The sequence below is a fragment of the Plasmodium vivax genome, chromosome 7 (genome assembly GCF_000002415.2).
Source record: "Plasmodium vivax chromosome 7, whole genome shotgun sequence".
Taxonomy (NCBI): domain Eukaryota; phylum Apicomplexa; class Aconoidasida; order Haemosporida; family Plasmodiidae; genus Plasmodium; species Plasmodium vivax.
The window spans coordinates 1267912-1292772 of NC_009912.1; the positions used below are offsets into that span (position 1 = coordinate 1267912).

The window sequence follows — 24861 nt, forward strand, 5'->3', positions numbered from 1 at the left end:
CCGTTTGGGCACACCCTGTGACGCGCCAAGCAGTTTCGTTCCCGCAAGATGGGTGAACATTTTTTTTTTTTTTTTTTTTTTTTTTTCTCCCCCCAACTGTACGTGAAATTTCGTCAGAAGAGCATCGTTAGAGCGTCCTTTTCCCTTTCGCCTTTTTAAAAGTCATGGCTTGGACCACGCGTGGATTCGTAAAGGTATGTGTACGCACGTACCTGCGCGAGTTGCAACTGCGTGTGGGGGGAGTGAACGCGCCCAGGAAAGGGGTGGCCAGATTGAGCCTTGCAAAGGAGCGAATGCGGCACGGTAGGGAAGTGCGTTTGTCAGGCTCGCTAACGATGCGAACGATGCCAAGCGGGGTGATCTACATCGGTGTCTACCGGAGAACCCGCCCATGAGCGAACGGTACGACCGAATCGACGCGCAGCGGTGGGCTAGTCAGGGAGGTTGCCCACTGTGTGATGGCTTCATGTTTAATTTTGCATAAGCGGGGTGCGGTGTGCGTTGCGCGTTGCGCTCAAGTTTGCCTTGGGGCAGGGCAACCGCCGAGTTGATGGAGCAGTCCGGGGGGAGGAGTGGCCACGGGGAGAACTGCGCCGAGGCAGGGGTTCCGATCTGGGCCCAATTTAGAGGATTCTTCTTGGCGGCCTCCCCACTGACTGCGCATTGCGGAAACGCCTGGGCGGTCACCTCCGCGGGATGGTAAAGTTGTCGGGCAGGTTGGCCAAGTGAATGCTGCGACTCTTCTGCGTCATGTACCGGAAGAGGCAGTCGAGGAATTGAGCAATCGTTTCGTCCTTCCCGTGTTTTTTTATGGCCACGAGTGGGTTCTCCAAATAATCCCCCATAAAGGAGGATACCTTTTCACTTTCGACGAGCGTTTTGAAGTGTGCGTTGCTGCTGATGATGGCGCTGATTTCGTCGCTGCTTAAGATGACGTTGCTGTACTTTTGGGCCACGTGGTTAGCGGCCCTCTCGGTTTGCTCCGTGTGTCCCGTGTGCTTCGTGTGTTGCTTCGTTTGCTCCGTGTGTTGCTTCGTTTGCTCCGTGTGCTGCTTCGTTTGCTCCGTGTGTTGCTTCGTTTGCTCCGTGTGTTGCTTCGTTTCCTCCGTGTGCTGCTTCATTTGTTTGGCCCCTTCCCGTGGCGTGGGACCCATTTTGAGGGGCTGTGCACCCCGTTGGGGGGGTCCCAGTGCCAACTCATTACGGGGCAGTTCCTTCGCTTCACCTTGGCTTCTTCTCCTGTCCGTTTTTTTTATTTTCTCCAGTGAGGGGGGGAGGATGTCGTAGATGGGGCCCTTCTTCCCGTCCATTTTTGCGTACACAAGGGAAGGGGGGTAGATCATTCGAGCGATTCAGCAGATCAGGTGATCATGTCTGCGTTGTGGGAAGGTCAGAGGGGTCGCGGCGGACCGCTCGCTTGGGACACCCCTCCTTTGCAGCTGTTGTAGCGATAGCACCCCGTCAACCACTATGCAGCTGCCTCGCTAACGACGCACATGCAAAGGTGCTTAGCCCCACGCGAACTATCACGCTAATGGGTGAGGCCCTCCACGGACGGGCGGCTTCCCGAAAGTGCGTTTTCCCTATCGCTCCCCTAATATGGTGGTTGACGGGGACGTGGACAGGTCCTGCCACTCCGGGGAGACTCCCTCGGTGAGCAAATTGCGCTTTCTCTGTGAGCCCAAGATGGAATTACTTCATTTGGTGTTCCTCCTCCAGTGGTTACTACCCCCGGTGGGGGAAGCCTCCAAAGTGAAGGGAAAAAAAAAAAAAAAAAAAAGGCGCGTCCACCCACACGTTTGGCAAACAAATTCACGCAGAGCACGAAGAGGTGTCCATTCTACACGAAGGGGCAAGCAAATGTGTTAAAAAAAAAAAAAAAAAAAAGGCACTCTCCTGGCAGAGAAGCTTAAAGAAAATAACCTCCCTATGTTATGCCGCCAAAAAGGGGGAGAATAGCTTTACCCCCTGGGAGCACCACGCAGAAGGGCAAAAAAAAAAAAAAAAAAAAAAAAAAAAAAAAAAAACGACGGCGTGCTTTTACAAGCTGCATCCTCACGGGAGAGGCGGATGGACAATGGCACATGTGGCGCGAATGTGATATGCAACTGTTGGGAGGAAAACTATCTCATCATGTGAATAAGCGCGTTTTTTTTGTTTTTCTTTTTTATATGTAATCGCAGATAGGAAAAGCTGCATTCTTTCCGTGGTGGGGTCCCCCCTCGTGGGAAGTTGACGCCACAGGGGGGGTGCTCATTTTCTTGGCGCAACAGAAAACCCTAAGGGGGCGTTTCCCCCCCCCCAGCGGTGAAGCGAAAAAATGATTGCAGAGCGAACGGGAGGTATGACTCAACAGGTGCATATTTTACTTTATTTTACTTTATTTTATTTTTTTTTATTTTATTTATTTTTTTTTTTTTTGTTTATTTGCCCCATCCAGAGGGGAATCGCTGATTGGAAGGAGGTTGCGCCACTCCGCCGCATTTCTGGCGAGGCAACGCAGCTTCAGGTGACAATGTTGGCGCGGCGCCCGCAAGACGAGTGCACGTCTGTTCGTTTGGGGGTTATCCCATTTGAGCGTCTGCCCGTTTGAACGCGTGGATGGATGGGTGCCCGCTCCTGTGTGCCGCGTTTTGCTCCCCTTTGGTGAGTATATAACCCACTAGTGGGCAGCTGCGCGTATCGTTCGTAAGAGGAGAAGTGTGGGGGGTGGATAGATCAGCTGGTGCTGCGCATCCGCCACTCCACCGCGTCTCCGCCGCTTGTTCGCCGCTTCTTCACCGCTTCCTCACCGCGTGCCGCCATGGCGAGCAAGAGCAACTACAGCCTGTGGATCGGGAACATCCCGTTCGACGTGACGGAGAGGGAGCTGCACGAAATTCTGTCCAAGGTGGGGCAGGTGGTAAGCGTGCGCATCAAATACGACGTAGATAAGAACATCAGCAAGGGCTTCGCCTTCTGCGAGTATAAAGATTTGGAGACCTGCATGTTGGCCTTGAAGTACATCAATGGGTATGAGCTGAAGGGGCGGAAGCTGCGCCTGTACTGGGCCAACGAGGAGTTTCGGGAGAAGCTGGCCAGCGGCGCCATCTCTGGGGTCAGCGGGATTAGCGGCTTTGGCGGGATGGGCGTGCCGCCCAGGGGAAAGCGCGGCGGCAAGTTCGACGGCAAATTCGACGGCAAGTTCGACGGCAAGTTCGACGGCAAGTTCGACGCGCCCATGGACGCAAGCAGCCACTACAGCAGGAAGGGGAAGGGGCAGATGGCCCACCCGACGAGCACACAAAGAAACGTAAAGGAGGAGCAGTACCCATCGAAGCATACAGAAACAACTACCCACAGCGAAAGCAACATGCAGAAGGTGCTCATATCGAACGTCATCCACACGTTGACGACGTCTCAAATCATTTGCGTCTTAAGCTTCTTTCAAAAGCACGCCGTGGAAAACGCAGGAGTAATTAAATTTTATTTGCAAAGACATAGGAACGTGGCGTATGCACTGCTCCACTGTCTGTTCCTCCTGGATATGGTAAGCGATTATGCAATAGCAAAGAATGGCCTCCAGCTAGCCATCAGTGACGAGGCGGTGATGAACAAGGCGGAGCGAATGGCCCAAATGAGGAGAAGCGGCGGGAAAGTAAAAATGGCCCTCACCGGGGTAACTGATGGTGAGGACAGAGGGGGGAATAAACACACAGAGGAGGAGTCCATCCACCTGCAAAGTTACAATCCGCAGAGCACATCTCATTTGAAAGTGAACAGAAGGGGGAGACTCCTTGGAGAGAATGCCACCTACGATCTAAGTGAAGATACCCCCCTGGGGGGAAGTACCTTTGGGGGGCCTCCTTCAAAAGTAATTAACCTAAACGGCCTATCACCCGTGGGAGGGTCCGCAGGGGGAAAGACCAAACGGGGAGGGGCCACCAGCCCAGGGCTGTATGCCAGCTCGAAGAAGGAGCTCTCCAAATTGGCCAACGGGAAAGGAGGCCTATCAAATGGGGAAGAGACGGAGGAGTGTGCCGGGAGGAGGGAGCTCATGCACGCAGGGCGCACCGATCTGCATGCAGGGAATGCGCTTTACCCCCAGGGGAACAGTCACACTAGCTCCAATTTGAAGGCAAGGAGGAGGACAACGATGAAGGAGCTTTACGGGAGCGCCGCTGCAAGTGGCACGTCCCTAACGCATAGGAGTAACGTTGAGCTTCTTCCAGATGGGAGGTACAACGACCCCAACGTTGCTCCCCATGGAGGAGGCATCCAGCTGAATGGTAATGGTGGGCCAAATTTCCATTTAAATTATTTTTCGGATTATGCGAATGGTGACAGTTCGATGGGGACCCACCATGCGGTTCGTGTTGGAGGAGGGGAAGTGAATCTCTTGGCTGGCCATACCGATCGGAGGTACCACGTGCCCCTTGGGGGGGGCAGCGATGTGGGTGATGAGGAGGGGGGATCCACCGGATTGACGAAGCGTATGGGGGAGAGGAGCGACCAGGATATGCACAGTGACCTTCAGGATGTGGTGCTGAGCAACGCCAATCGGGTAGCAGGGCTGGAGGAGCACCCCCCGGAAGGCGCCCACCCGCTGGACAACGGCTACAGCGATCGCGATAGGGACAGCGGGAATAGTAGCGGCCACGTTTTGCCCGAAAAAAGAACAAAGCAAAGCCGCCCAGGCGTCTACGGTAGTGGTGGTAGCTACGTGGGCAGAGGCACTGCAGGGGGAGATGTCCCCCCAGCGGCGGCGGTGCAGGGCCCGCCCAACGAGGGAGTGCTCACGGACCCCACCTACGCTAATGTGGAGCTTCCAGACGACGAACTGGTCAACGAGGTGGTGAAGAACAGCGATATCCTTAACAACATTTTGAAGTCGCGCGTGGAGGACATGAAGAGCTGGAGCACCGAGCAGCGTGTGCAGGTCCTGTCCATCCAGAAGGCGCTGCAGCTGAAGGGGTACGCGCTGCACTGAGGGGGGGAGGGTGCGCCAGCCGAAAGGGACGCAAACTGGTTTACCACTTCACCGCATGAGTGTATATCCCCCCCCACGTGCGTTTCACCCCTTTGCGATGGTTCCCTTTTTTTACGTCGTTCGTCAGGTCCATCGTTTGTGCGCTTTTTTTTCATTTTTTTTTTTCATTTTTTTTTTTTTTTTTTTTTTCCCTTGTTCATTTTTTCCCCCTTTCAACCCTCCCAACTGCGGACCCCAAGAGGGCCAATTCGACGCACACAAGCGGCGCGAAGTTGAAAAGGCCCCTCCCGACTCGTTGGCGGGGGCCAGCGCCTTCGTGCCGGCAGGGCGCGCACGGTGTAGACGCCCAGCATGGGTGTGCCCCAAGCGTGAAGTGCGCGCGTGTGTGGGGAAGGAGCTACCAACTGCGGTTACTTTCAAAGGAACTTCCCACCAATTGTGCAATAAAAAAAGAACCCTGCTAGGCGCACTTCAACGCGGGGGCGCTCACTACAGAGAGGGAAAACGAAGGGGAGGACAGGAGAAGCCCCGCCCGATCCCATGCCGGGGGAAAGGGAAAGGAGTACACTCCCCCCCCCCGGGTGACACAGACATCGAGCGAGATGAACGAGCGGCACTTCATTAACAACATCCTCATCAAATATTTCGTCGCGAAGAGGCACTCGAAATGCATATACAGGAGAAGAGACGATCCAGATGGGGGGTTACTACGTCTCTACAGATGTGCCAAGTGGTATAAGGAGTTAAAAACTGTGGGGAGTCACTCTCGGTCGAACGATCGTTTGTATATTGCCTACACGAGTGACAAAGAGGTGAAGGTGTCCCATGTGAAGCAGAGGATAATTAAACAGAAGGTAATGAAGAACTTCCAAATGGTTTTCTATAGCTGCTTCTGCTTGCTGGTGGTACTCTCATGCATTGCATGTCTCCTCCTATACAATAACCACAACCATGTGGAGTGTGTCCTCCCCTATGGAGACTGCCCGGTCATCCAACACAGGGAGGTTGAGACCTTTCTGGTGAATGTGAAGGTGCATGAAATGGCCAAGGAGCGCATCCTGGAGGTGTGTTCTGCAATGAAGGGGGTGCAGAGGGAGGTGCGTACCAAACCGGAAGGGGAGAGGAACGACTCCCTCGGAGGACGTGCGGGACGTGCGGGACTACAGATGATGAAGATGATGAAGGCGAAGAAGAGGAGGTACTCCCTGCTAAACACAGACAGGGTGAAGTGCAGAGAATGCCAAGTCGTTTTTCAACTCGAGGGGAAGGAGACGCTTCAGGACATCTTCCTCTTCGAGGAGGTTAACAAATGCCAGAAGAGCATTGGGAGGGAGCACTGCGTTCATGTGAGGGAGGGCGCCGTGCGGAACCGGCGCATCCACCTGTACAAGCGGTACCGTGGGCCGATAAGGAGCTCGGATGAGCGGCAGAAGGGGGCCGCCCGGGAGAAGGGGACCTCGCGGGAGAAGGGGGCCGCCCGGGAGAAGGGGACCTCGCGGGAGAAGGGGGCGGCGCGGGAGAAGGTCGTCCTCGACGGTGAGTGAGGAGCCGGCGAGTAGACCGCTTCGTCTGCACTGACCGCCTCATCTACCTCGTCTGCTTCATCCCTTCCTCCGCCGCTCCCCCCCCCCCGCAGACAAAGTAAAATTCCTGCACCCCTCCCTGAAGGACTACGTCCTGAACTTGGACTACTTCACGCTGCGGAGCGAATCGGGGCAAAGTGAGACGGTGGCGGAGGTTCTTCGGAGGGACGCCGCTCTGCACTTGCCTCGAGAGGGGTGCCATGCCGCTCGGCACTTACCTCAAAAGGGATGCCATTCCGGGGTGGATTCACCTCGAAAGGGGTGCCATTCCGCGCTGCGTCCACTCCCATACCGCTTTCCCCTCCGCTTCCCCCCCCTGGTAGGAATCCCCGTGAATGAAGAACCGCTCAGGGGGGGCACAACCCCCAGGGAGGAGAGCCGGCACATCTGTCGCCCCGACTACAGAGAGGCCTTTGGGTGAGAATGCTTCTACTGGGGGGTGTTAGTCTGGCTGCCCACTCCGCGCCCCCACTTCGCCGCGTTACCCCACTCCGCTGCGTTACCGCGTTACCGCTTTACCGCCTTACCGCTTCACCGCAGGGAGGAGACCTTTTACTGGCTGTGCCCCCAGTTTTACGAGGGGGAGGAGGAGAGGGGGTCCCGCGAGCACAACATTGCCGCGTCCATCATGCAGATGGTGAACATGCAGGGGGCGGGGGAAGCAGACGCCAACAAGCACCTCCTGGAAATGAGCAAGTCAAGTGCAACGACGCGTCGGTACGACCACTTCGGGTTTGTAGAAGGCAAGCTGGAGCTCCCCTTTAGGGTGGACATTTACAGCCGCTTCCAACCGCAGGATGGGGAGACTGAGCAGGTGGACGTGCTGGAGAAGATCTACAGGGCCTTCTTCTGCAGCCATGCGAAGGAGCACCACCACACGAAGGAACACCCACATGCGTATGCCCACTCGGCCGCTTCACACCAGGACGACATGCCCCGAATGGCGTTCTTCTTCCCCGGTCAGGAGGGCGAGAGGAAGGAGGAAGCCCCGGGAACGCTACAGGGGGTGGATAGAAGAGACACGAATAACAATCTAGGGAAGGACAATACGTCGGTTCACAGGGAGGGTACCTCCATAAGTGATGAGGGGGAGAATCTCTCGCTGGAGGATCTATGCCGAGAGGACCACTACGAAGAAGCGGACCACTGCGAAGAAGCGGACCACTACGACGAAGCGAACCACGCGAGGGGTGCGAAGGGAAAGGCAGCTGGAAAAGGAGAGGGGCACACCAGAAGGGTCCTAATCAAAGAGGTGCCAACCGTTCGGAGAGAAAAACAAAAGGAGGAACATCCAAAAGGATTAGAAAAAGAACTAGTGGTCATATCTCCCTCCCTATTCTTTGGCATGATGAGAAATTTGTTATGCATTGTAATTTTTTTTTTGCTTCTGCTACTTGGGATGATGTGCGTGATGGTGGCGATGTACATTTGCCTGACCATGGGATATGATGTGTCTGTCATTTTGAGGGACCAGGGGGAGATGGAGGAGATGCCCCGGTACTTGAAGCGCCTCTCGAGGCACCTCACTGGGGGCGGCGGCTGCGTCTCTGTTGGGGGCACCGACGGGGGTTACTTTGGGATTCATCGCCACGCGAGCGACCCGTTTTAGGCACTCCGCGGGGGGGAGAAGCACACTCATGTAGAGAGGTACACATATGCAGAGAAGCACACCTGAGCAAAGTCATCACATTCTTGCCTGAACAGAGTCAGGTAAAAGGGGGGACAACTGGAAAAGGCTTCGCACTGCGCCCTTTCCATTGATTGGCTTTCCCCTCCATTTTGCACAAGCACAAAACGGCGCTAACGAAGGCGCCTCCTTCAAACAGTTTCCTTCTCGTCCGGGAGGGGCTTGTCCTGCGTGGTTGGCGGTACGATGGGATGGGCAAGCGGGGGGTAAACACCAGGAGGGGTGCTCCTCATGAGTGCTCCACCTCATCAGCGCATCTCCCCGTGAGCGCCCCACCTGCTCGTAGTTCTTGTGCTGGACGTCTTTCCAGTTCGTGGAGAGGACCGTTCCGCGGGAGGTTTGCTGGACGGAAAAAAAAAAATAAATAAATAAATAAATAAATAACTTAATAAATAAATAAATAAAGCAAAATGAAGTAAAAAAAATGGGAGAATTATCGGGCAGAGTGCAAGTCCCCCGTAGGGGCAGATCAAACGCGCTTGCAAAGTTCCACTGTTGGGGATCTTTTTTTTTTTTTTTTTTCCCTTTGCGATGCGCATTTTTGCAAGGGACGGCGCAGAAGCGGAAGACACCTACAAACGACTTGATCATAGCTCTCTTCGTGTCGTCGTCGCCTTCGTTGTAAATTTTCCTGAAGAAGGTGTCGATGCTTCCCTCCTCTTCGTCTTCCTTTATGGACTTTGGGGGGGCGGAAAATGAAGCGGCAAGCGAAGCGGTAAATGAAGCGGCAAACGAAGCGGCAAACGAAGCGGCAAACGAAGCGGCAAACGAAGCGGCAAACGAAGCGGCAAACGAAGCGGCAAACGAAGCGGTAAATGAAGCGGTGAATGAGAGAAGACACCCCCAAACGAGTGTCTCTTCGTAGGGGCGTTCCGCTAATCGGTTGCGTAATCGGACGAGGGAAAGGAGGGGGCATTCCACAGGGTTAACCCCTCCCCATACTCCACCCTGGGAGCAACTTCACAGACGATACGTGTCCGTTACTTCTCATCTCCTCTCGCCTCGTCCGATTGACCGCTTCATTTTTTCTTCCCTTTCGTGCGAACCTTTGTTAGCTTGTCCCACTCGTGGGTGCTTTTTCCACTGAACGGGTTCAGAAGGTTTTCCCTCCCTTTGGCTAGTCCGTTCGCTTTGTCCTCTTCGCACTCCGCGAGTTTTTCCAGTTGGGGCCATTCAACGCCTTCAGGGGGGGGAAAGAAAAAAAAAAAAAAAAAAAGGAAACACCACATGGTAGGGAAGTACTCACTTGTGCGGGTATTCACTTTAGAGTGTCTGTGTGTGGGGGTACATCCTGGGGCGGTCCTGCTTACCCGGTTGGAGCTTCTCCAGTGTGACTTCCACTTTCATCTTAGGGGGGGGGGGGGAAGTGTCGATTGATGGAGCATACATTGAGGGGATGCCACGCACACCACCTGCCCTGCGGCGTGCTCACATGGAGGGACTTGGCGAAAGGAGAACAGCTCCACTTACTGGAGTTACACAGACGGCAGTCCGGTGGGGAATTATTTTTGAGAAGAGCCGTTTTTCGAGGAGGTACATCTCGTCCGCTGTGCGCAGTGGGGAAGAAGCGATTAGGGGGAGGAAGAAGCAATGGGGAAGAGCGACTACGGGCGATGTGCCTATCGGGTGTTGCCACCCCCGCGCAACGACTTACCCTCCATCGTAATCATAACTGAGAGGCGTCTCTCTTCAACGTAGTGGAGGCAGTCGCTTTCGCGGAGGCCCTTCTTGTAGAGGGTTAGGAAAACGCGGTCGGCCGTCTGCGACCAGTCGTACCTGCAGGGGGGGGGGGGAAGAGGCAAACGAAACGGTGGTACATCACGCCAAAAAAACTTCACATCTGCACCCCGCTGAGGAGTGACTCGCTATGAAGGGGAGCCTTAGAGTTCAGACCACTTCGTCAGGGAGAGGCACTACCTAATGAGCTTCTCACTGAGGAGCACCTTCGTCTGCTTCAGTTTCTCCAAATGATCGTACGGGATGCTCCCGTGGGGGGTCGCGTCCGGGGGGGAGCCGTTATCTGGGAGGCAAATGGGATGAGAGGGTTTACGCGTTGGTAGCAGCGGTGAGGGAGACCCTTTCGAGGTGACGGTGCGGGTGGGGGTAGCAGCGGTGAGATAGATCCCTCTCGAGGTGGCAGTGCAGATGAACTCGCCGCCATTCTTCTCCCCCATAGGTAAGACGCGGTGCCCCCGTTTGATACTACAGGGAGAGCAATTAACCCATTTCTCCTGGCGACGTGGCGGTGGGACGTTTTGTTTCTTTTCTACTGGATGCAGCGGGAGGGGTGCCTCCGCATGTGCAAAGAAAGCAAAAAGGGGGAAGCCACCTGTTCGTTGTGCGGCTGGAGAGTAGCAGCGCTGTGCGTGATGGAAACAAAAAAAAAAAAAAAACACATGCACAGGTTCATACGTGCATACGTAACTGCTTACATAACTGCTTACATGCGTGTTCGTTTTTTTACGTTTAGCCGCTCCACAGGGAACGCTGCTCCGCTGCGGGGGTGGCAAAAGGCACTGCTCCAAACGGGGCGAGAAAAAAAAAAAAAAAAAAAAAAAGGAAAACGGAGAGGAAAGCGAAAGCGAATGTGAGCGGGGGAGGCATGTCCGAACAAACATGCGCGCATGGGTCGGCACGCAATCGTAGTGGTCGACACACGATCGTAGGGTTCTTCCCACTTGCGCTTGCACTTCCTTTTGCACTTGCACATGAGTATGCCGTGTGACTGCCCATCTACACTACACCCCTCCCCCCCTGCACATGGATTTAGGGTGACCAGCCCCTTGTGGGAGACCAATTTTGCGGCGCCTTACCATCAACCGGGGGGAGGAGCAGTGCCTGGCTGGACGCGCCCCTCCCAAGAGGCTCGCAAGCAGAGAAAGGGGAACGACCTCAAATGTGAAGAGGCTTGGGGGTTCATCTGGCAGTCCTTCGTCACTCCTTTGGTGGGAGCGGTGCGCAAAACTAAGCGGCAAAACTGAGCGGCCAAGCGGAACAGCCAAACGGAGCAGCCAAACTGCCGTTTCATCGCTACCCTTTCGAGGCGCACGTGGGCACAACTCCACACAGCGAAACAACTTGCAGACGACTCCGCCGCGTCGTCGCTGCCGCTTCGCAAAAGACACACACGAGGATGACGAAGCTGCGCTGCGAGGGGTTTTTCACGCACAGAGAGTACGAGGAGGGGGCGGACCAGCCCCCCTTCTACATCATTTATAAGCAAGGCAGTGGAGGAGTATACGAAGCAAGTGAGCATTTCAACGGGCTGACTGCAATTATTAAGGAGAGGAGAGGGGACTCTAGGAAGCGAAAGGCAAAAGTGATGAGGGACTTCCTTTACAAGGTGTATCGCCACCGAGGGGGGGCCGCCAGCCACTCTGGGAATAGCACCACAAAGGAGAGACACATCGCCCAGTTAATGAAACACAGAAACCCACTTTATGTAAGCAGCGATTCACTTGAGAGTATCTACCGGGGGTGTTACTACCCCCACCACCCAGGTGAATCCACTCAAGGGGAGGAGGTGCTTAAGGTGAATAAGCACTGCCTCTCCCACAATTACGTCCTGCTCAACTGGGATGATGAGAGCAAACTGGAGGGACAACCACACGAGGGGGAAGCAGCTGAATGTGAAGGGAAGAGCAACAGTGGGAGGAGGGAGGAAGACCCATCACAGGAGGGTGAAGAAGGCATTTGGGCATTTGTGTATTTATCTAAAGGGGACCTATTAGAGACCCACTTTGAGGACCACTTGAGGGAGCTCTACCATGAGAGGCTCAGAATGAAAGACAAGAGAGTGGCTGTTTTGCTTTCTTTCCTTTTTCACCACAGGGTGGTGCGTAACTTGAGGGTTAAAAGCATGGTCCAGGTGTACATGCAGAAGGGGGGGTCATCAGGAGGGGGTCCCATTCACATGCAGACGTTGCACAGTGGGGGGGGACTCACCAAAGAGGTCTTCACCCTCTCGTTTGACATGCATGCAAGGAGCAACAGCTGCGTCGATCACGTGGCCTTCCTTCTAGATAAGTTCCACTGCGAGGATGCTAAAGATGGGACCTTTTTCACAAATACATTTTTGACTAGGCAGATGTATGCTCATTCGGGGAAGCTGAAGGAGGAGGTGCGCTACGAGAATGTTACCTTTAAGGAGGGACTCAGCAGGGGAGTGCTCCTTCTCTCCTACGTGTTCGCGCAGATGGGGCGAGTCGACAGGTTGGTCGGTGGCGGTGCATCTTATGCAAAAACGAGGCGAAGTTACTCCATCGGGGGAGAGGACCGCGTGGCCTACATGCCCACCCTCTTTCGGGACCACCTCTATTTCCCCAGTGATTACATCATTTACTGGGAGGAGGCCAACCGGCTGGCGGGACGGAGGACCGTCGCGAACGTCTCCGTGGGGAAGCGGTTCGAGGGGGCGGGCCTGAAGCGCGCCTGCAGGGTGACCGTAAGGGTTGCATGCGGTGGGGCCGCCTACAGTAAGGCCGCTTGCAACGGGGCCGCTTACGTCGCACCGCCCCTGCGGCACTGCAGCGCCGTCGTGCTGGACCTGCACCCGAGCGGCGTTGTGCTGGACAAGGAGAGGCTGGCGAGCCCCCACCTGACTGCCTCCTTTGCAGACGTGGAGAGTTACGAGGGGGTGTCCCCCCCCGCTGTGACGAAGTATCGAGTGAGCCTGTCCCAGGGGGGGTTAGCTGCGGGAGCGCTTTCGCCTGAGCGGGGGGAGGAAGGGACGTTGGAAGGCACCACTGGGGATGAGCCAACAGAAGGAGAGACAACGGGAGGGGCGACCCACCTCCCCTGCGCCGCCTTCTCCTTCGACGTACAGATTGGCAGCAGGTACGTCGCCCCCTGCGAACGGGGAAAGCAGTTAACGAGGAGCACCGCAACAAAGGGAGTTCCCCCCTCGGGGGGAGAGTCCTCCGCCCCCACCTACGGGGATGACGCCTGCACAGACTACGACGCTGTGGTGCTGTCCAACGCGAAGGTGTTCCTAAAATGTGAGGGCGATGGGGAGGACAGTCCCGCTGCACATCGGCATGAGAAGGAGAGTACCACTACACACCGGAATGAGAAGGAGAGTACCACTACTCATCGGCATGAGGAGAGCCCCGCTGCACATCACCACCGACGCAATGCCACTCTTTACGCAGATGCTACGCACGTTTACATCAACGGGGGGGGGGACGTGCTAAGTGCTCACACGAGGGACTTTTTCCTCTTCCTGGGGGAGGTGTCCTTCGTGCAGGTGCTCTCCCCCCGCTGGCTGGGGGGCGAAAGGGAAAGCGGCAGGAGAGAGGAAAGCGACAGGAGAGAGGAAAGCGGCAGAAGGGATGAACGCGGCAGGAGAGAGGAAAGCTGCAGAAGGGATGAACGCGGCAGAAGGGATGAACGCGGCAGGAGAGAGGCCCCCCCCGAGACACTCGCCGCTCACCCCCACTTCCAATTCGGGTACTCCCTCGCAAGGGAAATAAACTCCGAGAAGGTCCCCAACAAAAGGGTCATTTACGACGAGGTGCTTGTGGGGGACCCCCCCTGGCAGCACGTGGCCGCTGCGAATGAAGTGGAGATGTTGAGGTGGCCCCCCCCCAGAGGGCATCCCCCCGAGGGGGGGGTGGATTACTACGTCGACGTGGTTTACGTTCACTCGGTGCCGCGCGGGGCCGACAGCTACTTGCAGGTGCTGTGCGTGTCGGCGCTCACGTCGGCTCTGCTGGTCCTCTGCACGTTCGTCCTCGCCCGCAGGTTAGGTTAGCGGTGGAGTCGTTTTACCGCTTGCGGCCTGCCCCCCGGTAAAGGATGAGGGAAAAAAAAAAAAAATTGACCATTACTGCTGAGCAGAGGAACCCAACCGGATGAGCATCTCTAAGAAGAGGAACCCAAATGGATCATTAGCTCATCGCGAGGGCACTCACGTGCCGCTTTGCCGCTAATCGAAACTTGAATGGATCACCCCCCTCAAACTGCACACACCCACCAAACGAGAATGAACCGGCTAACAAACCTCACAGGGACGAAGCGGTGGGCCGCTCCACTACGCATGCGCTGTGCAAGATGCACTTGTAATCACCTGACCCCCCAGGCAACCCCCCGAAGAGAGATCCACGTGCTGTATGTACACAAGAAGGAGCAGCATGGCAGTTTACCAGAAATCAGAGCATATAACCAAAGGAGAGACAACTCCAAAGTGATTCTCCTAGACGTAGAAAAATGTGAAGAGGAGAAAATGAAGAAGCGGTTTCAAAAGCACCTCCTCGGAGGAGTGCTCCTCTCATCGGTGTGCATCTGTTTGATTGAGTTTGACCAAATTGCAAGTCTGTATGGCTACCTGCTCTCCGGTTTGTTGCTGGCATTTTACACCTTCCAGGTGTACTCTTGCAGCTCGGTTATATTAAGGGCAGTGCTGGATGTAAAGAACAGACAGCTGCTGCTCTACCCCTTCACGTTGGTTGCCAAACGGGGGATGAAAAAGCAAATCATTTTATCTTTGCACGAGATTGGGCTCATTCGAACGCACGGAAAGTTTATACGAATGTACTTTAAGGGACACTCGCTGCTCTCCCTTCTCTTTCAACACAACGTGCTTTCTCCGCTGTGCCTCCCGAGGTACACGTGCGCTCAGACGAGTGAGCCCGCGAAGGGGGGGGCCGACGTGCTCTACCACTACGACTATAACAGCTTTAATGTTTCCGCGTTTGGCAAGGGGGGGGCAGCGGGCGGAGCGGCCTCTACTCGGGCGGCTTCCACCTCTGCCTATGCCGGTGCTGCCTCTTTTGGGGCTTCCGTCGGGGCGGCTTCCGCCTCTGCCTATGCCGGTGCTGCCTATAGCGCTGCTCCCCCCCCCCGGGTGCGCAAGAATGCGGAGGGCTACCCCCTGGACGTGGCGGAGGAGGCCAAGCTGCTTTCGCTGCTCAGTGTGGGGGGAGGGAGCCTAGGGGGGAGTTCTTCGCATCGCCGTTGGCGGGGTTAGCGCGAGGTTAGCGGAACCCCCTCATATGTGCGCCGTGCCCGTGCCCCGTGCCCCGTGCCCCTCTTGCAAGTTTGCTTCCCAACGTAGTAACTGTTCAGCGTGGTTAGCGGCTAAGCGGTTTGCCGCTAAACAGTTTGCCGCTAAACAGTTTGCCGCTAAACAGTTTGCCGCTTAACCGCTTAGCCGCTTAGCCGCCCCCCCGGTTGATGAGCCTAATCTGGCCGGAGATGTTCAGCTGGGGGGGGGCGGCGTCCATGAGCTTGGAGATGTTGACGTAATAGAGGTTGAAGTCGAGGCGGGCGGCGAGGAGGCGGTGGGAGTTAAGTTTGTCCCTTTTGGAGTTGCGGGGGCGAGGGCAGGGGGACTTGCTGTCGCTGAGGAGGAGGCAAATGAATTTGTACAGATAATTGCGGTAGTACTTGAGGAGGATCTTAAGGTCCCGAATGGTCTTCTCCCCAATGATCTTGTTATTTATAAAACTGTTAACGTAATCAACATCGCTGTCGATAGCGTTTCTCTCTTCCTTCTTCGCATCTGTAAGCTGCTTAATTTCTGCGTACCCTTCGCAGACGGAGGAGATGAGTGCACTGGTGAGGTTAATAAAGCGGGTAATAATGTCTAGTATGCGGTACATGCACAGATTCGTTTCGCTGTCTACATTATGGGTGGTTCTACTGTTGGTAGAACCCGTCTGGTGGGGAAGTGCATCTGGGGTGTAGTGAGGCCCCTCCCCGTTTTGGCTCTGCGGGTGGGGAAAGGAAGCGGATTTTCCAGTTGGCTCCCCCACATGTGAGGGGGCATAGACAAAGTCGGCTGCGCCTCCGGGGGGCGGGGACCCCAGCGAGTTGTTCAAATGGATGTCCAAGTGGCCGTCCAGATAGCCATCCGAGGTGGACTCCCCTCCATCTGAGTGGGTGGAGGAGGACACAGATGCGGACGCGGGCGCAGATACGGGCGCAGATGCCGATGCGGACGAAGGGGGGACGGTGGGAGCCCCCCCCCCGTCGAGGGAGCTCCCCAGGAAGAGGTCAAACTGAATCTGAGTTATATACTGGTAGTGCTCATGAATCAGTCGGTCCAAATTGTGGCAATTAAACAAAACTCCCTTAAACTCCCTCCAGTTCATATCAATCACATCGTAGTAAAAATAGGAGAGTAAATTCTGTATGAAGTGAAACATCTCATTCCTCATGATATTGCAGTAGATGAAGACATGGTTATAGCAAACGACATTCATAATTTTAAATAAGTGAGTGAAGAGGTACCATATATTTGCCAATTCGTAATGTATTTTCTTTAACTTTATTAGCAAAACGTTGATCGACTTATAAATGGTCTTCACCCTTTGCGTGAAGATGATGTCTAGTGGTCTCTCCACCATAAAATCGAATACCAGGACATCCCACCCGATGTCTCCTCTCTTCACTTGGAACCGGTCCAGAACTAACTTGTTAATGATGCTCTGGTTGGAGGTAAACACAGAAGAGGACTTGATGCAAAGGTCCAGCTTGCTATTTAGGTAATGTCTCTTGAGCTCCTCTGCATCCATGTATAGGTCCGCTTTCATATTATCGAAAATTGTCTCGAAGAGATCTCCGTCCACCAGGAGGAGGAAGTGGCGGAAGGCCTTGAAGTGCTCATACAGCCCGTACCTGTTCACCAGCATGGAGATCAGCCGCTTGTTCTTCCGCACGCACAGCTTCTTAACGTACCCCTCGATGCTTTCCACGTAGGTGCCCACGTCCCCCACGGAGAACACGTCCACTTCGGTAAGCGGCGCGTTTAGGGGTGCATTGAGCGGCGCGTTAAGCGGTACATTGTGGGAAAGCTGGCTAGTTGCTTCTCCCCCTGCCGCTCCTCCTCTTTCCGCCGCCCCACCTACCGCTCCCCCCCCAAAGCTGTTCAGCAGGTGGACGCTCTTGCCCGTCAGGAGGATCCGCTTCGCCGTGCTGACGCTCAGAAACAGGGGAATGTTGCTGCTGTTCAGGCAGAACTTGTAGCACCAAATCTTCTCCGAAGGGACATTCTTATTGGAGCAGATGAACGTCTCGTTGTACTTATCCTTGAGCGTCCCCTTGTCCACCCACTGCTTCAGGATGGCGTTCACCGGCTTTAGGCACCTCTGCAGGATGGCCCTGTAGACCTTTTGCTCGTCGTAGTCATACGTTTGGCATTTTGCGTATAAGAAGGAGAGGAACTTGCAACCGGTGCTTCTGCGGGACTCATCCACCACGTTCATCAAGACCCGCATGACTTTATACGATTCCTGCAGACGCAGGTGGAGCCTCTTAACCCCAATGTAAAGCGTATTCTTGTGGATGTGTTCGTTGATGTCACTCTCGAGGTGGGAGAGTAACTTGTAATATTCATTTATGTACTCGCGTACTATCTGGTGGAGCGCGTCGATGACTAGACTGCCTCTCCTGTGGGACTGTCTCGCGTGGCGTCGCTCCCCGGGGTGCTCCTCTTTCTCTCCCCCATCGGAGAGGTACCCCCCATTGGAGAGATACCCTTCATCGGAGAGAGCCCCCCCATCGGAGAGATCCCCCCAATCGTCTGCCTCCCCTGCGGTATCTCCCCCCTCTGAAGAGGAAATCCCAACGATCTTCTTTATCCTTCTGAAGAGTAACCCCACACTGCTGATGCTGTTAACCAGGTGGTGCATGCCGATGCTGACCTTCCTGTTGCTCACGTAGAAGCAGCGGTCCGCAGGGTCATACCGAATGTACTGCCCACTCATTCCTTGCAGGGGGTAGATCAGGTCCTTCATCAGCAGGCTCTCCTCCACGTCTAGGTTGTTAAATTTGCTGTTCAGGATGATCGTTGCGTAGAGGCTCTTGTTGATGAAGTTTCTCTCGCACAGGGGGTCAACGCGGCAATCACTACGGGGGTCACTGCGGAGGTCGCTACGGGGGGGATGTCCCTGGACGGAGAGCCTGAACTCGCCCCCATCTTGCGCCCGCTGATTGAAGGGCCGCCCCTCTGGGGGGGGCTGGAAGTACCTCTTCCCCTCGTGTGTTATCTGCGAGTGGGTGTTCCCATCGTGTGCTGTCTGTGAGTGTGTCTCCCTAGACTGCGTGGCCTGTGAGTGCCCCGTCTGCGCACCCTGGTGGGGCCGCCCCCCGCTGGGGTCCACCAACTTGGGGCCCACCAACTGGGACCCTGGATCCCCCTTGTGGGGGTCCTCCTTCCTTTGGCTCACGCCCACGTGTGGAGTCCCCCTGCTGGGGGCATACCTCTGACTGTCTGGTTCGGCGGCCGAGCCAGTTGCGCGTCTCTCAGGTTCTAAGGTCCCCTGAGGGGGGTTCCCACTACGTGCGTGATTGGCAGCCGCGGATTGGTCTACCCCCCGGGGGGGAGCAGCAGTCTGCTCATCGAAGCTATGTAGCTTCAACAGGATATACAGGACGTACCTGTAGTTTGTCCCACTGCTTTCTAACTTGCTGAGCATTAACCTTATTCTGTTGAGCGTGACGTTGCTGTTCTTCAGACAGAGGTACTCTACCTCCTGCTTTACATTAACACTCTCACTGTACTGGAGGATGTTAAAGTTGATGAGAGAGGATAAGATCGTGTTGAGCTTGTAGATGAGGTGCTTGACGAGTGCCTTCTTCAATTCCTCATTTGCGTTTTGGTGGGTGGTGGTTCCTCCGGACCTGGGCACATCTTCGTGGGCGATTTTTTTGGCGATGAAAAAGAGGTACTTGGCGAAGTGGGTGATGCTCTTGAACGGCTCCTCCTTCTCCTTTTTGTGGGGCGCCTCCGCGGGCGGCCGGCACACATCGGGGGGGCGGCCCCCGTCAGCTCTGTTGAAGTTGGCGCGGCTCACATCGGCTCTGTTGAAGTCGGCCCTGTTGACGTCGGCCCTGTTGAAGTCGGCCCTGTTGAAGTCGGCCCTGTTGAAGTCGGCCCGGATCGCATCCGCCCTACTCACATCCGCTCTGCTCAGGTCCGCCTCCGTGCCGAGGGCGGCCCTTCCGGGGAGCGCCTCCCTGTACACGTGGGTGTGGGTGGCCTCCAGGCCGGCCTGGCTCAGGTGGCCCGGGTGACCGGCGTAACTTGCCGCGTTACCGCCGCTGCCACTGGGGCTCATCTTCACGAACCGGGTTTAGCTTGCTCCGCGGGGGAAGCTGTTGGGACAGCCTCCAACTTGCAGCGTGTAGCGTGTAGCCTGCAGTGTGTATCCTGCAGCGTGTGGTTGGTTCGCTTCTCCCAGTGGGCACTCCCCCGTGCGACCATCACTTGGGCTGAGTTCTGTCCTCGACTTGGGGCTTCCCTTTAACACTTTATTATTTTATTATTTTATTTTATTTTATTTATTTTTTTTTTTCTCCCTTTCTTTTGCGCTCTTCTTTTTCCCCCGTTTGGTTTGTCCGATTGGGTGCCGCTTAACTGCCGCTCCCCTGCCGCTGAACTACCGCTTCACTGGTGCTCCCCCTCGGGGCGTCTCCCCGCGCAAGTATGCTCACCTGCCTACGTGTACACACGCTGAGGGGTGCGCCCTGTGCGTGTAAATTGTCCTGGCAGCGGGGGGGGACTGTTCCCTCCGCCTCCGTCGCGAAAGTGAAAAAGGGGACCGCGAAAGGGGGTTAAGAGATTGTGTAGCCCTCTAACCTTGTTGCGTTTTTTTTTTTTTTTTTAAATTTTAATTTATTTTTGCGAGCGCACCTGTGCTTGCGCGGAACGCGTGGGGATTCCCCGATGGGTTATTTTTTTTTTTAATATTTTATTTTAATTTTTTTTATTTTATTTTTTCCGTTTTGTGTGCCAGTTGAGAAGGCACCCTTCGCTCATGGCGCCATTTCATTTCCCTTTTAACCGCCCATGAATTCCCACCATTCGGGGGAGGCACACACGTGTCGTATGGCCAACTGGAAGGAGCTTCCCATCATGGCATGAGAGTAGGGAGACCCGCCCGCTAGGCATTTTCCCCTAAGCAGAAGGTTAATTGGGAAGAAGCGTTCGTATGGCTAGTCGACTAGCTGGATAAGTTGTGAAGAGGGGGGGAATGGAGTCTGTTGCAGGGTGGGCAACAGAGCAGCGTCGAACCGATTGCCTTTCCCCGTTTTGCAGTTACCCATTTGGGAGGTGCGTTAAGTGGGAGAGGGGTGGCCACCTCCTGCTGGGTGGCACGAAGGGGCATCAAAAGGGGGGTGACCCCATTGAGCAGCGCGATGGGTACCTCTCGTTAGTTCCACTCAGCGTTGCCGATCGGGAGGGAGAGGTGCACGCGGGTTCGAGCAAGCACACATGGATTTACATAAACGTAGGTGGGCTCACATAAACGTGGATGCATCACGTAAACGTAGATGCTTCACATAAACGTAGGTGGGCTCGCCTCCGCCGCGCTAATACCTCCACCGCTTCAGTACCTCCACCGCTTCAGTACCTCCACCGCTTCAGTACCTCCACCACTTCAATACCTCAACCAGAAGGTCTTCTGGCGGAGGTCGTAGTACTGCGGCATGCCGTGCAGCGCGCCCATGGCGGCCACGGCGATCTCGCGGTCGTGCAGGTACTTCCACGCGACCCGCTTCACTTCCTCGGTGTCTATTTTGTCCAGCCTAAGGAGGAACTCCGCCAGAGGGATGTTCCGTCCGTACACTAGAATCTGCCTGGAGACTTCTTCCGCCAGGGTGGACGATGATTCGAACATATTAATGAGTTGGGTCTTCAGTTGTATTTTGGCTAGCTCCACTTCTTCATCTGTGATGCTGTAACTGAGGGAAGTAACTCCAAACATGAGTTCGCCTAGGGCGTGCTCCACAGCTAGCTCGTCACACTGGACGTAGAATCCAAACAGGCCCGTGTTGTTATAACAAGTGTTGAAAGCAGAAAAGTAGTCTGCACATCCGACGGTCATTTTATTGCAGATGTTGTTAACGGTTCTGTTTGCGGAGAGTTTTCCTGGGAGGATTCCCTCTTCGCTTTTTTTATAAGTCCCGATGATGCACTGCATAAGCATGAAGGTGATCGAATCGGGGGACTTCCAATCCACTCCTTCGAACGCCACAGCTACGTGTGCACTAGGTCCCGAATCGTCATCTCTTACGATAATTTCGGAACCACAAAAATAGGGCTTTACAGCATCTAAGTTAGATGCAGACGTGGTGTGGGAAGACTGCGGCTTCAAATGGCTGAAGTGCTGCTCAGCCAGCTTGACAATCTCCTCGTGCTCCACGTCCCCCACGGCACAGAGGACCATCCTATCGGAGGTGTAATTCGTGTGGATGTAATTAATGATGCTCTGTCTGTTCATATTCTTTATATTTTCTATGGGTCCTAAAATTGTGTATCCTAGAGCATGATCCCGAAATGCGGTCATATGGAGCTTGTCAAAAATGACCTCATCTTTTGACTTCTCCACTTCTTCCATTTCTCTAAGAATCACATGCTTTTCCATTTCGATTAGATCTTCATCGAAGATACTGTTAGATAGGATGTCACTTAGGAGTTCTATGCACCACTTTACATCTCCTTTGAAGCAGCGACAGTAGTAGCTCGTCTGTTCTCTTGCTGTATATGCGTTAAGGTGCGCTCCCATGTTTTCTATTTCTTTCTCTAGCTGGATGCGGCTTCTCTTTTTGGTCCCTTTAAATATCATGTGCTCTAGGAAGTGAGCTACTCCATTGTTCTGTTTGCTTTCATATTTGCTGCCACTGCTCACCCAGATTCCTATGGTGGGCACTTCGCACGAGCTTTTCACCGTGGCGATCTTCAGCTTGTTGGGCAGCTCGCTCACGCGCGTGCCAGGCTGGTTCAGCACTTCCTGGGGCAGGCCCTTCAGCGAGCCGTACCTCCGCAGCGCGCGCCCCAGCATGGTGGTGGTAGCGGAAGCGGAAGCTGACGCGGCAGCCTGGCGCGTTGCTGCGTCGCTGTTGCGGCGTTGCTAAGACGTTTCTGCCACGTCGCTGCTACGATGCCGCCACACCGCTGCGCTCTTCCGCTTCACCGCTTTACCCCTTCAGTGAGAATCGCGGCGAGGCTGCTTTCCCCCTGTGTGCGGAGCGTTGCGCAAGAGGCACCATGGGCTGAGGGAACACCAAAAGGGGAACAGCCTAATGAGGGGCCTTCTTAAAGAGGTAAAATGAAAATATCTTTCGCGCGTCAAATGGTACAAACAAAGGGGGATACGCAATTGTGAAGAGCGATGTGTTGGGAAAAAGGTTCCAACGGACGGACCTGCTTGGCAAACTCGCTCAGGGGTGGCGCTCACTCGAAGTGCTTTCATTTCAGTTTCGTTCCCAACTTGGGCTGACGCGGTTGGCTCATTTCCTCGCCGCGTGCGCATCGCAAAAAAAAAAAAAAAAAGCAGCCGAGTGGAAAAAAAAAGGAGCAGCCGAGTGGAAAAAAAAAAGAAGCAATCAAGTGGAAAAAAAAAAGAAGCAATCAAGTGAAAAAAAAAAAAAAATCAACCGAGCCCCCCAAAAAAAACAACCTTGTGAAAGGGAATAAAAAATTCCCCAAGTGGGCAGCACCAGTAGGTGTGGTGCCCCGAACGGGGACAGGTCGATCCGGCGTGAAGGGGAAAACGAGCTGCTCCATAGCACAGCAAGGGACAACAAGGAACAACGGGGAGGAAAGAAAGGGACCTTTGGAAGGGGGGAAGCTGCTGTATGTGCGCAATTGCGCAAAGAGGTGGGGGAAGCTGCTGGATGTGCGATACTGACCGCGACGTGATGGAGTTTCCCTCCAGAGCAGCTTCCTCCTTTTTTTGGGGGAGGTTGGAACTTCCCCCTTCCGTGTGGGTTGCTGCACCATGAGGTCATATGACGCTGCAGAGGAGAGGAGTCCGCCGGGGTCTCCCTCTTCCTGGCAAATGGGCAGAAGTACACAGAAGGGAGCGGATGGAGCGGCGGACTAACCGAATGAATGAGTAACCGAGTGGTCGATACGCCAAGTGCGTTGGGGTTGCCGGCGAAGAGGAACACCCAGAGGAGGAGAAACGGACGAGAAGGGCCTCTCACGTGTGTCCTCCTGTCGATTCGCATCGTTTGGGCAAGGGCTCCGAATTGGCTTCATTTCAATGAGGGTTCAGTTCGCAGTGGAAAAGGATTGCAAAAAGGACTGCGAAAGGGAGAGAGGTGCTTTGGCTCTGCTTATCTCTCCCCCCATGCAAACATATAAACAGATGCACATGCAAACATACAAACGGATGTCCATGCAAACACACATGCACCCACGTCCCCTCCTCTTCGTATTACCTCTGTGCAGAGGAAAAACAGCCTAATCGTAAGGGTACTTTGCGAAAACGTTGAAGCAGCATCTCTCTTTGTCACTTCGCAAATGAGATGGTCAACCGGGGCAGCATGAGGGAACTGCTTCCACGTGGAGGGTCAGTCCCTTCGGCTAAACAGCTGCCGTGGGGATCTATCTCTCCCCCTCTCTCCCTCCCTATCTCTTTTTTCTTCTTTATGGAAAACGAAAAGGTGCTCGGAGTGAAGATGCCCATAATGGGGGGTGGGGGCAGCGTGTGATTCGCTCCCTTCACAGAGGCTTCACCAAACGTCAACGCGGGTTTACCCCAACAGGAGTGAAAGAAGCGGGTGTGTCTTCTCAACTGGAGAGGAATACATGCCGACGATGCACCGGTGGGGGGTCCCCAAAAGGAAACGTTCCTCTTCCCCCTCCCCTCCTTTGCAGCTCAAAACTACAAATCGATCGATTTCATTTTGAGGAGGGGGACATGCAGGACGACTTTTCCGAAGGAGAGGACGGCGTTCTCCACGTAGAACAGCTGGACGTTGTTTTCCTTTTTGAAGTTGATGAGTCTCCCCTTGATGGTCCACTTGCTGCCTCTGGACTCCTTCAGTTGGCGCAGCGTCGCGATGATGGCCTGCACGGGGGGGAGCGGTGAACGGTTGATCGGGTGAGCGGCGGGACCACTGCAGTCGAGCGCGCTGCTCTGGACAGCACCCCTCGCACCGGTCTTACCACCTGGAAGGAGTGCACCAGCTTGTTGTATAGGGCCCTCTGGATGAGCCCCCTCCGCAGGTAGGCGTTGAGGAGGTAGGCCAGGGACTCGCCCAGGGAGAAGCGCAGGTGGATGTCATCCAGGATGGGGATCTGCTTGCGGTAGCACTTTCCATTGAAGGCGTTCGCGTTGATGCAGAGGTAGTTGTCTTTTCGGGGGGTGGCGGCTGACTCGCCGGTTAAGCGGCCAGTTAAGTGGCTAGCTACGCGGCTGGTCGAGCTGCTAACCAATTGGCCGTCCGGTTGACCCTCCGCTAAGCCTTCACCTCCGCGGCGTTGCCCCGATTGTGCCCCCGCCCGGGGCTTCCCCCGCGCAGAGTTAGCCCCCCGGCAGTCCGCCGAGTGGTGGATGAGCGGCGAGGGGATGCTCTCCTCGTTGATGTTTTCAAAGTTTTGGAGAAAAAAGGTTTCCTCCATGGGGTGGGGCGGCTGCTATATCAGTGGGGGGTCCTCTCTCCGCTTACAATCAGGGAGATAGTGCGCCACGGATAGTCACTCCCATGTTACCCATTTGGTGGGGTCCCCCCCGCGTGCATACCAAGTGTCCGCAGTGTCGCTGACAATGAGCTGTTTTTTCCTTTCTTTTTTCTCACTTGGAGTGTATTTTTACGAGCGCGCGGGTATAGTGAAGCAGTGCAGGGAGGACTCCGCTTGGAGGAAATAACATTTCGTGGGAAGGCCA

At 55.0% G+C, this 24861-nt stretch overlaps 7 protein-coding genes across 7 annotated transcripts, besides 4 other annotated features; 2 read left to right on the top strand and 5 right to left on the bottom strand.

Annotated features, from left to right (window-relative positions):
• Nucleotides 1-683: 683 nt before the first annotated feature.
• Nucleotides 684-1310, bottom strand: PVX_087060 (hypothetical protein, conserved; the record flags this gene model as incomplete). The annotated part of the gene is made up of 1 exon (XM_001608306.1): nt 684-1310. The coding sequence occupies one exon, from the start codon at nt 1308-1310 to the stop codon at nt 684-686; it is 627 nt and encodes a 208-aa protein (XP_001608356.1).
• Nucleotides 1311-2803: 1493 nt separating this feature from the next.
• PVX_087055 (mRNA processing protein, putative) lies at nt 2804-4969 on the top strand (the record flags this gene model as incomplete). Its single annotated transcript, XM_001608305.1, has 1 exon — nt 2804-4969. One exon carries the CDS (start codon nt 2804-2806, stop codon nt 4967-4969), a length of 2166 nt encoding a protein of 721 aa, XP_001608355.1.
• A 602-nt stretch (nt 4970-5571) lies between these two features.
• On the top strand, nt 5572-8161 carry PVX_087050 (hypothetical protein, conserved; the record flags this gene model as incomplete). Its single annotated transcript, XM_001608304.1, has 4 exons — nt 5572-6505; nt 6606-6689; nt 6876-6969; nt 7093-8161. 4 exons carry the CDS (start codon nt 5572-5574, stop codon nt 8159-8161), a joined length of 2181 nt encoding a protein of 726 aa, XP_001608354.1.
• Nucleotides 8162-8370: 209 nt separating this feature from the next.
• PVX_087045 (SGS domain containing protein) lies at nt 8371-10602 on the bottom strand (the record flags this gene model as incomplete). Its single annotated transcript, XM_001608303.1, has 9 exons — nt 10462-10602; nt 10157-10259; nt 9894-10015; nt 9710-9786; nt 9550-9586; nt 9286-9419; nt 8816-8917; nt 8516-8581; nt 8371-8406 (listed from the first exon to the last, which is right to left on the bottom strand). Exons 1-9 carry the CDS (start codon nt 10463-10465, stop codon nt 8371-8373), a joined length of 681 nt encoding a protein of 226 aa, XP_001608353.1. The 5' UTR covers nt 10466-10602.
• Nucleotides 10603-14681: 4079 nt separating this feature from the next.
• Nucleotides 14682-14711: a microsatellite.
• A 682-nt stretch (nt 14712-15393) lies between these two features.
• On the bottom strand, nt 15394-19299 carry PVX_087040 (hypothetical protein, conserved; the record flags this gene model as incomplete). Its single annotated transcript, XM_001608302.1, has 1 exon — nt 15394-19299. One exon carries the CDS (start codon nt 19297-19299, stop codon nt 15394-15396), a length of 3906 nt encoding a protein of 1301 aa, XP_001608352.1.
• Nucleotides 16636-16718: a microsatellite.
• A 1323-nt stretch (nt 19300-20622) lies between the features above and the next one.
• Nucleotides 20623-22026, bottom strand: PVX_087035 (organelle processing peptidase, putative; the record flags this gene model as incomplete). Its single annotated transcript, XM_001608301.1, has 1 exon — nt 20623-22026. One exon carries the CDS (start codon nt 22024-22026, stop codon nt 20623-20625), a length of 1404 nt encoding a protein of 467 aa, XP_001608351.1.
• Nucleotides 22027-23106: 1080 nt separating this feature from the next.
• Nucleotides 23107-23132: a microsatellite.
• A 191-nt stretch (nt 23133-23323) lies between these two features.
• Nucleotides 23324-23349: a microsatellite.
• A 507-nt stretch (nt 23350-23856) lies between these two features.
• PVX_087030 (hypothetical protein, conserved) lies at nt 23857-24596 on the bottom strand (the record flags this gene model as incomplete). The annotated part of the gene is made up of 2 exons (XM_001608300.1): nt 23857-24042; nt 24141-24596. 2 exons carry the CDS (start codon nt 24594-24596, stop codon nt 23857-23859), a joined length of 642 nt encoding a protein of 213 aa, XP_001608350.1.
• Between the last annotated feature and the right edge of the window lie 265 nt (nt 24597-24861).